The 13,698-nt window shown below is 35.5% G+C and overlaps 1 protein-coding gene across 4 annotated transcripts in view; it reads right to left on the bottom strand.

Annotated features, from left to right (window-relative positions):
- The window catches only part of Brca2 (BRCA2 DNA repair associated), a 76,301-nt gene that overhangs the window by 26,278 nt on the left and 36,325 nt on the right, over nt 1-13,698 (bottom strand). For all 4 annotated transcript variants that reach the window (XM_077792285.1, XM_077792289.1, XM_077792295.1 and 1 more), the window contains 6 exons: nt 12,876-13,063; nt 10,820-10,990; nt 9,701-10,055; nt 5,655-5,810; nt 5,398-5,542; nt 4,001-4,122 (listed from right to left, as the gene is read on the bottom strand). In XM_077792285.1, coding sequence (XP_077648411.1) covers nt 4,001-4,122; nt 5,398-5,542; nt 5,655-5,810; nt 9,701-10,055; nt 10,820-10,990; nt 12,876-13,063 — 1,137 coding nt within the window. The remainder of the gene's footprint in view (nt 1-4,000; nt 4,123-5,397; nt 5,543-5,654; nt 5,811-9,700; nt 10,056-10,819; nt 10,991-12,875; nt 13,064-13,698) is intronic.

The raw sequence follows: 13,698 nt of genomic DNA, 5'->3' as shown, positions 1-13,698 counted from the left end.
GTTTTTTCTCAGCAAAAGAAACAATAAGAGAGATAAACAGGGAGCCTACATCCTGGGAACAAATCTTTACTCCACACACTTCAGATAGAGCCCTAATAACCAGAATATACAAAGAACTCAAAAAATTAGACAATAAGATTACAAATAACCCAATCAATAAATGGGCAAAGGACCTGAACAGACACTTCTCAGAGGAGGACATGCAATCAATCAATAAGTACATGAAAAAATGCTCACCATCTCTAGCAGTCAGAGAAATGCAAATCAAAACTACCCTAAGATACCATCTCACTCCAGTAAGACTGGCAGCCATTAGGCAGTCAAACAACAATAAGTGCTGGAGAGGATGTGGGGAAAAGGGCACTCTTGTTCATTGCTGGTGGGACTGCAAATTGGTGCAGCCAATTTGGAAAGCAGTATGGAGATTTCTTGGAAAGCTGGGAATGGAACCACCATTTGACCCAGCTATTCCCCTTCTAGGTCTATTCCCTAAAGACCTAATAAGAGCATGCTACAGGGACACTGCTACATCGATGTTCATAGCAGCTCAATTCACGATAGCAAGATTGTGGAATCAGCCTAGATGCCCTTCAATAGATGAATGGATAAAAAAAATGTGGCATTTATACACAATGGAGTATTACTCTGCATTAAAAAATGACAAAATCATAGAATTTGGAGGGAAATGGATGGCATTAGAGCAGATTATGCTAAGTGAAGCTAGTCAATCTTTAAAAAACAAATACCAAATGACCCCTTTGATATAAGGGGAATAAACAAGGACAGGGTAGGGACGAAGAGCTTGAGAAGAAGATGTACATTAAACAGGGATGAGAGGTGGGAGGGAAAGGGAGTGAGAAGGGAAATCGCATGGAAATGGAAGGCGATCCTCAGGGTTATACATAAGGACATATAAGAGGAAAGGAGGGGTAAGACAGGATAATACAAATCGAAGAAATGATTTACAGTAGAAGGGGTAGAGAGAGAAAAGGGGAGGGGAGGGGAGGGGTGGGGAGGGGAGGGGAGGGGGGATAGTAGAGAATAGGAGAGACAGCAGAATACATCAGACACTAGAAAGGCAATTTGTCAATCAATGGAAGGGTAACTGATGTGATTCAGCAATCTGTATATGGGGTATAATTGGGAGTTCATAACCCACTTGAATCAAATTGTGAAATATGATGTATTAAGAACTATGTAATGTTTTGAACGACCAACAATAAAAAAAAAAAATCCCCCAAAAAAAAAAAAAAAGAATTAATTTGAAACTATGTGGCTTGGCAGGTTAGCGTGCTCAGCAGATTTGCACAAAAAAAAATAAATAAATAAAATAAAATGGGAAATGGAATCTAGACATGTTCCCTATGAAATTGCTGCAGTCTTATACATCTTAATGTCCTAATCAATTCTGGGAAGGGAAACTATAAAATCTATGTATTCCAAAAACGTCTTCTAAATACAAAGAGTCTAGTTTAAACATGAATTTAAAAAAAAAAATCCTACAATTTCAGAACATCTATGATATTCAACATTGCCACTGCAAACAAATTCTTTTAACAAGGCTATTTAGAAATTGATGGCTGTTTTCCCAAGAACTTTACAATGGTGATTTTTATCTAATTCAAATCTGATATAATTAGATACACTCAGAGCTTTAGAGAGAACCTACTTTTATGCTTCCACTTGATAGAACATGAGAACAAGGCCCTCAGAGACAAATCACTTGTCTAGCTACAAGTGGCTGAACTTAGACATTCAGCTCTCATTCTGTCCCCTTTAGTTCCTCCTTATAATATCTGTTAATTCTGTAAAAGGAAACTAGACTAATAAGTGTTTTGTTAAATTCTGGGGATGGAATTAAAACTATGTTCAGGATGACTCAAAGAACACATAAACTTCAACAAATAAATCTTAAACATGGCGACTTGCAGCAAGTATCCCCTTGGACTTTAAAATGGGCTTCTCACAGAAGAGTCAAGTTGTAACATTTGAGACAGGAGAGAATTTTATTCAGAATAACACTGCTCATATTAGTGTCGGAATATTTATTTTGTAGTCCCACTATGTAATAAAGTTAAAAATAAATTTACCTCATTTATTAAGTCATAAAATAAATAAAATTAATCAATAAACAACAATAAACAATTAATCAGTAAACAATTTCCCTAAATACTGCCCCTCCTCTCTACTTAGCAAAGTAATCCTAGAATCAGCATGAATTATTTTAGACATCTAGGTGTCTAATTTAGGAGGTTGCTTATTTTAATATGTGAAATGGGTGTTCAAATAATAGTAACTAATAGCATGTGAATACTAACTAAAGTGTGTGGAACTTTTAGATAAATCATTTGATCCTAAAATTATGTATCTTATGACCATTTTATAGCTATTTTATTCCCAATTTTCTTAGCTAATAAATGGTAAAGCTGTGATTCTAAAACCTGTGCTGTTTTTAATACACTTTAATGCTTCTGGAAGTCTCCTGTCCCAGTATCCTTAAGGTAGAAATTGATGAACAATCGTAAGTAGGCTCTGAGAAACCAAGAACTTGGAAACAAAGACGCTGCACTGAAGATTTTTTAATCTTAAAATAAACAAGTTTGGGGGCTGGGGTTGTGTCTCAGTGGTAGAATGCTCGCCTAGAATGTGTGAGGAGGCCCTGGGTTCAATCCTCAGAACCACATAAAAATTAATAAATAAAATAAAGGTATTGTGGAGTTGAGGTTGTGGCTCAGAAACAGAGCGCTCGCCTAGTGTGCATGAGGCACTGGGTTTGATCCTCAGCATAAAAATAAAATAAAGATATTGCATTCACCTATAAATAAAAAAGTTAAAATAAATAAATAAATAAAGGTATTGTATCCAATTACAACTAAAATAAAATAAACAAGTTTTGCTATATTTTAAACCATGTTTAATTAACACATGAAACACATGAACTTGGGGCTGGGGTTGTACTCAGTGGTAGAGCACTTATCTAGCATGAGTGAGGCATGGGTTTGATCCTCAGCACCACATAAAATAAGTAAATAAAATAAAGGTATTTGCATTGCTAGTGGAACTGTAAATTGGTGCAGCCAATATGGAAAGCAATATGGAGATTCCTTGGAAAACTCAGAATGGAACCACTTTTTGACCCGGCTACCCCACTCCTCAGTCTAAACCTAAAGGACTTAAAAACAGCTACTACAGGGACATAGCCACATCAATGTTTAGTGCAGCACAATTCACAATAGCTAAACTATGGAAACAACCTAGATGCCCTTCAGTAGATGAATGGATAAAGAAAACGTGGTATATACACCCAATGGAATATAACTCAGCAATAAAAAGGAATAAAACCATGGCATTTGCAGGTAAACGGATGGAGTTGGAGAATATAATGCTAAGTGAGGTAAGCCAATTCCAAAAACCAAATGCCTAATGTTTTCTCTGATATGAGGCGGCTGATTCATAGTGGGGTTGAGAGGGAAGCATGGGAGGAATAGATGAATTCTAGATAGGAAGGGGAGGGAGGGGAAGGCAGGGGGAGGGGTATAAAAAGGATGATGGAAAGAGATGGACATCATTACCCTAAGTACATGTATGAAGACATGAATGGTGAGAGTATATAACCAGAGATATGAAACAGATATGCTCTATACATGTAATATGAATTGTAATACATTCTGTTGTCATATATAGCAAATTAGAATAAAAATTAAAAAAAATAAAGGTATTTGTCCATCTACAACTAAAAATAGTAAAAAAAAAAAGAAAAGAAAAAAAAGAAAGGAAGAAAAAGAAATACATGTACTTCCCCAATCTCCATCTGATACACAGAATCAAAAAACCCATCACACTGGCTTGGTGCATCACTCAAGATGCCAGAAGTGTTCTCATTCCCTTTGAAAGATGCAGCATTTTGATGTTTTGCTTCCCATAAAAGCCAGAAAGTCAACGCAGCTTCCCACATTCCAGGGTGGGGATCAAGGCCATCATCTGCCTCTTACTGGCTCACCTCAAGGTAGTCTGGGTCTGGTGCATTCTTTACTGCTTCATAAAGCTCTGCCCCATCCTGCAGAGCATGGACTTGCTGTCTTGTTAGTGCACGTGATGGTACACACTGTTTTGTTGTGTGTTCTAAGGGAAAAAAAGCATTACTAATGAGTTAAACCAAAAATTTAAGAACAGTGCAAAGTAGAGAACCAGGAAAAAAAAAAAAAAAGCACCCAAAGAAGGGAGATTAAAAAAGAATTAAAAAACACTAATCTGCTAAAAGTTTTCTTGGAAAATTTAAAACTGGTATACTCATGGTTAAAATAAATAGTCACACATAAGAGTTTACTTAATTTATAAATTAAGAAAATGTGGGGCAGAGATTGTGGCTCAGCGGTAGAGTGCTAGCCTAGCACACGCGTGGTCCCTGGGTTCGATCCTCAGCACCACATAAAAATAAATAAATGAAATAAAGGTATTGTGTCCAACTACAGCTAAAAAATAAATCTTAAAAAAAAAGGTTTGTTATTGATTCTCTATTCATGAAAATAGTATGAGCTGTTATAATTTTAAGCAAATAAAATATTGGGAGTCCAATTTTTCTGTAGACTTATATATAATATGAAGTTAAATAAAATATAAAATCATAAGGAAATTATAAAACTGTTAGCAACAAAAAGGTACATTAGAAAAAGTAAATTTATGTGGTTCAAACATTAAAAACATAATTTTTCTTATTAAAATGGATGCCACAAGGATAACAAGTCCTTGTTCCAGGAATACATGAAAACTGACCACTCCAAAGACAAAAATATAAAGTCATATAAGTCATATAAGGTAGATAAAGACACTAAGGAAGAAGAGTAACAGCTTAGGGGAAAAAATGATCTGCTGGTTTTCTCCTTTTGCTTTTTTTTCTCTAATACCACAAAAGAACACTCTAGATATCTTCACCCTGAATCTTTAAAAAAAAAATTATATATATATATATATTTATTTATTTATTTATATTTAGTTATAGATGGACACAAAATATCTCTACTTTTATTTCTTTTGTATGTGGTGTGAGGATCAAACCCAGTGCCTCACATGTGCTAGGCAAGCGCTCTACCATTCAGCCCCAGCCCCAGCCCTCACCCTGAATCTTACTAGGAATTTTATTTAAGGGCCCTGAAAAAAGGCTGAGAACATCATCTTTTACTGCCTGAGATAATTATGAGCATCTAAAAGGGCAATGTTTTGGAAATAAATAATGATAATTTGAGAAAAGTTCAATGTTTATCTGTGCATCTGTATAATATTAAAAAAAATTCAGATTCAGAATTAAAAAGACAATTCATTTAATTACAAATATTAAATTAAAAGCCCTTAAATTTTTCATATGAAAAATAATAATTTGGATTATATAACACACTTTACCTTCATGTTCTTCAAATTCTGCTTGCACTTTGGCAAACAAGGTTTCTAGTTTCTTTTGGTGAGCCTCTGCATGTCTTGCTGCTTCCTTTTCTTCTTCTCTTTCATTGCGAAATATGTACAATCCAGAAGATGTCTTCTCCATCCACTGCATAATTTATTAAAACAACAGCAACATCAAAAACAGCTGGTAGGGAGCATTCAAATTAATTGTCTCAAAAGAAAGAAAACACACTGTAAGCTTCAAGAACTTATCATACCTGCATAGGGTATACTCTTTGAACAACAACATCAACACAACCCACATTTCCTCCGTCGCTGAACAATGATGACAAGGGCAGAGGGAAAGGTCTAGGATCAGGAAAGAACCCAAGTTTGGTGTACCAGCAAGCAGGCCGAGTACTATTAGCTGAAATCTGGACAAATTAACAAACAAACTGATTTAGAAGTTAAATACATACTCAATTCTATTCCAAACTTTCTAAGAGTTTTCATTCTATTAGGGCTGCTTTTAAAATATTCACTTTGAAATGTCTTAAGAAGATTAGTAAAGAAGTAAGTAGAAAAATGAAAAGTGTACAGCTGGGCCTGGTGGCACATGCCTGTAATCCCAGCAACTCTGGAGGCTGAGGCAGGAGGACTGTGGATTCAAAGCCATCTTCAGCAACAGCGAGGTGCTAAGCAACTCAGTGAGACCCTTTTTCTAAATAAAATACAAAATAGGACTGGGGATGTGGCTCAGTGGTCGAGTGTCCCTGAGTTCAATCTCTGGTATTCCCCAGCCCCCCAAAAAGGAAAACTGAAAAGTGTACAAGTAAAAATATTCTCAAAATATAGTACTTCTTCTACTATATCAAACATTGGTGTTAAATGTTTGTATTAGATAGTAGATCAAAGGATCTTCAATTTAAATATTGTTATGGCTTGAATCTGGAATGTCTCCTGAAAAGTTCATGTTTTGAAAGTAAAATTCCCAATGCGGCAAGGTTGGGCTTTTAGGCATGATTAACACTCTGACCTCATCAGTGGCTTAATCCACTGATAACTGAATGGACTGGTGGATGGTAACTGTAGGGAGGTGGGGCATGGCTAAAGGAAGTAGGTCACTGGAGTATGGCCTTGGACTACATCTGTCCTTGGCCCCTTGCTCAGTTCTCTCTCTCTTTGCTTCCCAGTTGTCATGAGCTGAGCAGCCTTCCTCTGCCATACCCTTCCACCACGTTATTCTGCCTTACCTTAGGCCCAGAGCAATGAGGTTGGCTAACCATGTCCTGAACCTCTGAAACCGTGAGAATAAACTTTTCCTCCTCTAACCTGTTTTTGTCAGGTATTTTGGTCAAAATGACAAAAACTAACACAAACATGGGTGGAAAACTCATTAGGACAAATAGAATGAGAAAGAACAACAGATGTGACATCATCAAAATTTTGGAAGCTAAAAATTTGTTGGATGAGTAAATGACAAACAGCCCAAGAATGATCATGGATAATAAAAACTGCAAATATTCAGAGAGCATTTACTATGGTGGCTAGCATGATGTTAACTACTTTACAACTATTAACATTTAATGTTTATAATAGTCCTTAGATTTATCCCCATTTTACAGTTGATAACTTGACCAAGATTACTCAGCCATCGAATTTGTCATAAGAAGCCAATAAGACACAAATAATTGAAGAAAACACTAAAAAATTGGAGCTAACAGGTACCCTGAAGGCAGGTACATAAGATAGGTCAGAAAATAGGAAGAGTGGTTGAAATTTTGTACAAAGACCGTTAAGACCCCAGATTTCCTCTCCTATTCCAAGCAGCCAGGTGGCTGTCCCTTATCCCATTAAAATAGAACCCAGGGGACTCCACTTCTGGGGAGGCTAAACCACACGTATCCCATACTCTGAATACTGGGTAGATGCAATGAGGGTAGGGGAGAGATGTTATCATAGTAAAAACAGAACGGAAGTGAAAATCCTCATGGTGACAATGAGTCTCCTATTGTTTCTTTACTCTGCTCACCTCTTGGTATAGTCACTGGTATTTGAGGATCTTCTAACTAAAAACCCAAATCCCCACCTCTTTGCCCTATAAGCTGACAAGTCCTTCCCTGGAAGTGATCGCCAGTCAAGGAAGTCTACAATCTGAAAGACCCAAACAAAAAGAAAAAGAGGTTCTCACAAAAAAATGCAGGAAGCAAGAAAGACAAAATGAAAATAAAACATTATGCAATTGCTTCAGAAAGATATTGTATCTATAAAACAACAGCCAAATGTAGCAAGAACAAAAAACATTTAGGGAATGATAAAGTCTCCTGAAATAAAAAATTATGCTGGTAGAAACAAATTCACTTTAGTGATTAGAAGAAAGAATTAAGAACTATTTTAGAAAAGAAGTAGGAAAGAGACAACAACAACAAAATAGTGAGAAAAGACTGGAAAATTATAGGACTAATCTAAGCAGTCTAGTGCCCGAATATTAGGAAACAGAGAAAAAATAAGAAAATTATAAAAGAATCACTTTAAGAAAATTTCCCACAATTTAGTAAAATACATTGTTCCTAGACTGGATACACAATACCCACAATTAAAAAAAAAAAAAAAAAGAAAAAAAGAAAGAAAGAAAAAGACATTGAAGTAGCATACTGTGAAATTTTAGAATAGTGGAGAAAAAAAAATATTAAATCAGACCACATAATGAAGGATTAAGAATAAAAATAGCAATAAGCTTAGTAATAAGCTATGCTAGTGGTAAAAGCTATATTAGAAGAAGTTAATAAAGAAATGTCCTCCAAAATTTTGAAGGAATAATTTACTTATTTATTTTTGTTCTGAGGATTGAACCCAGGGATGGCTATATCCTCAGAGCTTTTTATTTTGTATTTTGAGACAGGGTTTCACTAAGGGCCTTGCTAATTTGCTGAGGCAGGTGGTAGGGATTACATGTACATACCATCAAGCCTGGCTTGAAGGAATAATTTCAACCTAGATTTTTATACTCAGTTGACCTTACAATAAGATTTCAAAAAACTTCAAGTTCACTTTCTCTATAAGATTAGAAGTTGTGGGCCCTCAGAACCAGGGAATAAGTCTAGAAAGATGACACAGAATCCAGGAAATAGGGTTTCTAGCATGCACACATAAAGAGTAAGACATCAGTGGTAAGGATGTAGAAAAGTAAAAAACAAAGAAGACATGTAATAACTCCAGGGAAAGCAGTAAATGATAAAGAAAGGATATAGTATGTATGTACTATGTTGCAAAAAATATTTTCATAGTTATTATAACGTAAACACGTTATAATAACTTATTTTTAAATGTATATTTAACTTATATTAAACGTATACTTAAAAATAAGTATAAACTTCGCTAAAAATTATGCTGCACTGGTATGGGGAAATGGGGGAAGAGAAATATGTGGTGGTGTGGTATAAGAGACCTAAATCTTCATCTTCTATAGCAGGAAGTTAATAGTTAATGTCTTAACTGAAGGGGAAAAGACATGGCACTATAAACAAAAGAAATAGCCACATGGTTGTTAATGGTCACTTCTGAAGCACAAAGAAGGGATGTGCTAGGGATAGCTTTTGTTTTGGTCATAAGCCTTATATAATTTGACTTTCCGAACTATGCACACACACAGATTTGATAATAACAAATAACAAACAAGAAGATGAAAACCATCACAACTTTGATATTCTAAGCAACAAAAACCAGAAGCCTGTTTTCGCTTGATGAAAGGCCAAATAAAATCTGTTTACCTTAAAAATGTTTAATTTATGAAATTCTCCCCTGAATTAGAGATGCAGCATACAACTGAAGTAAATTTTCTACAAGGTTACCATGTCAGTGAATCTGTATGTGCAACATCATCAGTAACTTCTAATGGCAATAGTGCTACTATTCAACATGACAATGTCCTGTTGTATGGTTTCAAATACACACAGAGACCAAAGATATTTTATTATTACACATTTGAGAAGCACTAAAACCTAATTCTCTAATCACACTGGAAAAGGGATCTGATCAAGTAATCAAGCAGAAACAAAGCTACAAGAAGATGGCAGTAAAGGATATAGGTATTGAAACCAAATTCTAGTACAAATTGACTTTCTCTTTAATTGGAACAATATTTAGCTAAAGAAATATCTCAGGCTCTTCCCAAAATGACACAAATTGTCTAAATAATCTGCCTCTTACATTGTCAGAACATTTTCAAGAAATACAGCAATTTTACTAACATAAGTAAATTTAAAAATTTAAGCATAAGACCTCTCTTGAATTTAAATGAGTCAGCGGCATTAATTTAATTTACCTTTAACATAAGAGATTCTGGGGCTTCAAGAGGTGTACAGGCATCAGGAGAGCCCACCAATTCTGCTCCATGAATAACGATCTTCTGACCTACAGCCAGTCTCCCATTCTTTAAGAGGGCTAAGAGGGGAGGGTCCAACAGGGCCTTGACAGCATACCATCCATCTGTAAGTTCAATAATGGGCACTTTCTTGGCATCTACACCACTAGTTTTACTGCTAGAAGTTTCAGATATGTCAGTGATGGATGAAATGATGTCAGAAACACAGAGGACAAGTGTTTTTGCAGCTGTATCATCCCTTTCCAGGATCTTTTTTATAGCAGATCTTCTGCTTCTATCAATTTCCACATCATACCTAAAAATGAAAAGAAAATGCCTGTTTTAGGAGTTGTACCATAAACAAAGTCACTGAGTAATTGAGAATAAAATTAATTTAGCAGCTGGGTGCACTGGCAAACACCTGTAATCCCAGGGCTTGGGAGGCTGCGGCAGGAGTATTTAGAATGCAAAGTCAGCTTAGCAACAGTGAGGCACTAAGCAACTCAGCGAGAACCTGTCTCTAAATAAAATACAAAAAAGGGCTGGGGATGTGGCTCAGTGGTCAAGTGCCCCTGAGTACAGTCCCCCTGTCCCAATTAATTTGGCAAAAAAATACTGAGAAATACTTGAAAAACTTTTAGGTAGAAAATACATTTTCATATTGTTAAAGTATGAAAACTAAAATTTAAAAATACAAAAATACTTTATTATTAATATCTGTATAATTTGCCGGGGGCCTGCCCCGGCGGGGTCCAGGGAGTCCTGAAGGAGGAGTGGCTGCCAAATAAATTAAATTTCAGATGGCTAGAACAATAATGATCAGATTAGTAAGTCATATTCTTCTCATATGCCAAGAGGTTGAAGAGAAAGTTGGGGGAAGAGAAAAACAAGAGGTAATATATGAATGTGTGACCTCTCTAAGTGGTCTGGGCAATAACTAGAGAACAACTCTATACAACATGAAGCAGGGTCGGATAGGAACTGGCTCATGTACCATCTTTGACACAGAAGTCACAGACTGAGCAAATACCTGAATTATACCACAGTGTAAGATTACTTAATATAATACTTTAAACTTGCCTGTATTTTAGTTGAAGAAGAACCCTTTCTGGATTTAGGCATCTATTAGCAAATTCCTTAGGAAAAGCAAATTCCATAGCTGCCAGTTTCCATATAATCCATCTGTAGTGATTATAGACCCAAACTCTAGAAATAAGTTTTGGGTCAACACCTGGGGTGTCACACAAAGCCCTGAACAAATAAATGTACAATAATATAATAACAAACATATAGGTTGATGACATTATGTTCAACAATTATAATTATTCTTTATACATAAAACTATATTGTACATGATTCAAAAGGTTTTACAAGTGACCATATGATCTATAAGTAATAAAATTTTAGAAAATCGTTTAGCACTTATCAAAACAGCATACTAATAAAAACTCCACTTAACAGAACAGTCAATATAATGCTTTCAACTCATGTAGAGTTGTTGCTGGAAAATTAAGTTGCTAATTTAAAATAATTATATTTTAGACTACTTTTCTATTAAAGAGAATGTTTTTAAGCCAGGAATGGTGGAGCATGCCTGTACTCCCAGCAACCTGGGAGGCTGAGGCAGGAGGATCATAGGTTCAAAGTTAGACTCAGCAACTTAGTGAGGCCGTGAGCAACTTAGCGAGATCATGACTCAAAAAATGAAAAAGAGCTGAGATGTGGCTCAGTGGTAAAGTGTTCCTGGGTTCAATCCCCAGGACCACAAAAAGGGAATGCTTTTAAAATCACACCCAGGAAAACTCTTCCCTAGTCCTGGTGCTTCCTTGGCAGCATTCCCTCTCTTCTCAAATCTCTAACTGCTTCTACTCTCTCGTACTCTCTCTGAGCCCTAAGACAACAGAAGTACTCAAAAGAGGACTTGCACAGCCTCCCTCTTCACACCTACTCACCACAGCCCCTGTGTCCTTATCCGCTACCTTCTGCCATTGGTGCACCAGCTCCCACCCTCTGTTGCTCCATCCTTCACCTAAGAAATGACTCCTCCTGCACCATCAATTTCCTCCTTCTCTGCTGAATGACATGCATCAGCATAAAACAGTTTTATCCCCTAACACCTATCCAGCTTTATCCATTTTCAGAGTATTCATCACCTCCCAACATAGAAATTACTGGCTATTTTTAAAACTTTCTGTTCTTTCCACCCCTAGTAGGATGCATGACTCATTAAAGCAACTACCTTTTTTGTTTGTTTTTCTTTGTGATGCCTAGTGTCCAGAATAGTACCTGGCACATAGTGGATGCACAATAAATATTCACTGAATGATCCAGAGACAACCCATAAGTGCCTCAAAACTATGAACCCTGAGCACTTGACTACAGAATAATCAAGCTCCATGCTATGCATTCTCTTTAGTACAAGAAAATAATACAATGGTTTTACTATATTTTTCCTACTAGAATCTACAGTAGATGTTACTTATCTAAGATGCATGCATGATGTAAATAGGGCTCCTATTTTAAACTACTCCAAAAAAGTAAAAAATATCTTCAGGAAAAAATATTTAAGCTTGTTCTCAAGATAATTAATTTTGGAAGGACGCAGAGTTTTTAAAAATAAGGGTTCTAGAGAAAGAATTCCCATCTCTTGCGCTTGGTGATACATCTTAATGGCAAAAATTTTTTAATTATGTTTGTGTAAACATTAGACTCAAAAGTGGTTATATAGTTCCTAAATTATTGATGTTTTAGAGCACTGAGATTTTCTTGTTATTTGGTATTACTGATATTTAAATATTTCTGTATAACTTTTAGTTTTTATATTTTGTACTTATTAAAATATACAATAAAAAAGAATATGACATAAATGTGTATGTGTGTGGGTCCCTCATAAGTCTAATTCAAATTTAACTTATCCACTTTTATTTTGTAAATGTACAAGAAAAAGTCAATTTAAGAAATCCAATTCATTAAATCCCAGGACAAACCATGTTCACTTTTCATAAGATTTTAACAGAATGCCTACTGAATCACAATACACTTAAAATGATTCAATGTATAAAATATTTATTTCTAGTGAACTTTATAGGAATTATAGTATATATTAAAGCTAACAAAATCTTTTTGCATACAGTACCTATAAAATTCTTCTTTTCCAGTCTTTCCATCATTGGAGGGTATGAGCCATCCACCATCAGCCAATTGGACTCCCTTTCCAGACCATAAATCTTCCTTACTAAAATAATCCTGAGTGTGAAACTGAAAAGACCCTGCATTTTTGCTGTTAATCTTTATGCAATGTTTAGAAACACCATACATATAGAGCTGCACAAAATAAACAGAAAAATTTGATGACAAATAAAAGAAAATAAACATTTCATAGTATAAAAACAATTATAATAAGTCAAAACTGAATTTGCCAAGAATTTTTCACTTAAATATTAAACTATTCAGTATAAAAATATTTAACTGTACTGGGGGTACAGCACAGTGGTAGACTATGTGCTTAGCATGCACAAGGCCCTGGGTTTGATCCTCACCACCACTTACACACATACATCAAGACAAAAACAAAAAGACAACAACAACAAAAATAAATAAATAAACTTCTTAGCTAGAAGCTAATTTTAATGTATTATAAACAACCTAAACATTCAAGTGTATAAGCTTCATGCTAAATATGCCACAGGAAGGCACTATGGGGATAAAGAAATAATTTATGAAATCTCTTGAATTCAAAAGTATAGGAGAAGGAGAACAAGGAAGAGTATTACTGAAGCCTGGCCCAGTTTCAGGAAGATTCACACCAGCATGTTTAACCCAACATGTCTGTGTTCAGCACTTCACTCAGTAGTCAGACCCTTGATTTAGAATTCCAGCTCTTCAACTTCCTGATTACATAACTCTGGGAAGTTACTTAACTCTATGCTTCAGTCCTCTCATTTACAAAGTGATGGGCA

Source organism: Urocitellus parryii, chromosome 2 (assembly GCF_045843805.1).
Source record: "Urocitellus parryii isolate mUroPar1 chromosome 2, mUroPar1.hap1, whole genome shotgun sequence".
Taxonomy (NCBI): domain Eukaryota; kingdom Metazoa; phylum Chordata; class Mammalia; order Rodentia; family Sciuridae; genus Urocitellus; species Urocitellus parryii.
The sequence above is the reverse complement of the archived record's forward strand: the minus strand, read 5'-3'. Positions and strand labels throughout refer to the sequence as shown.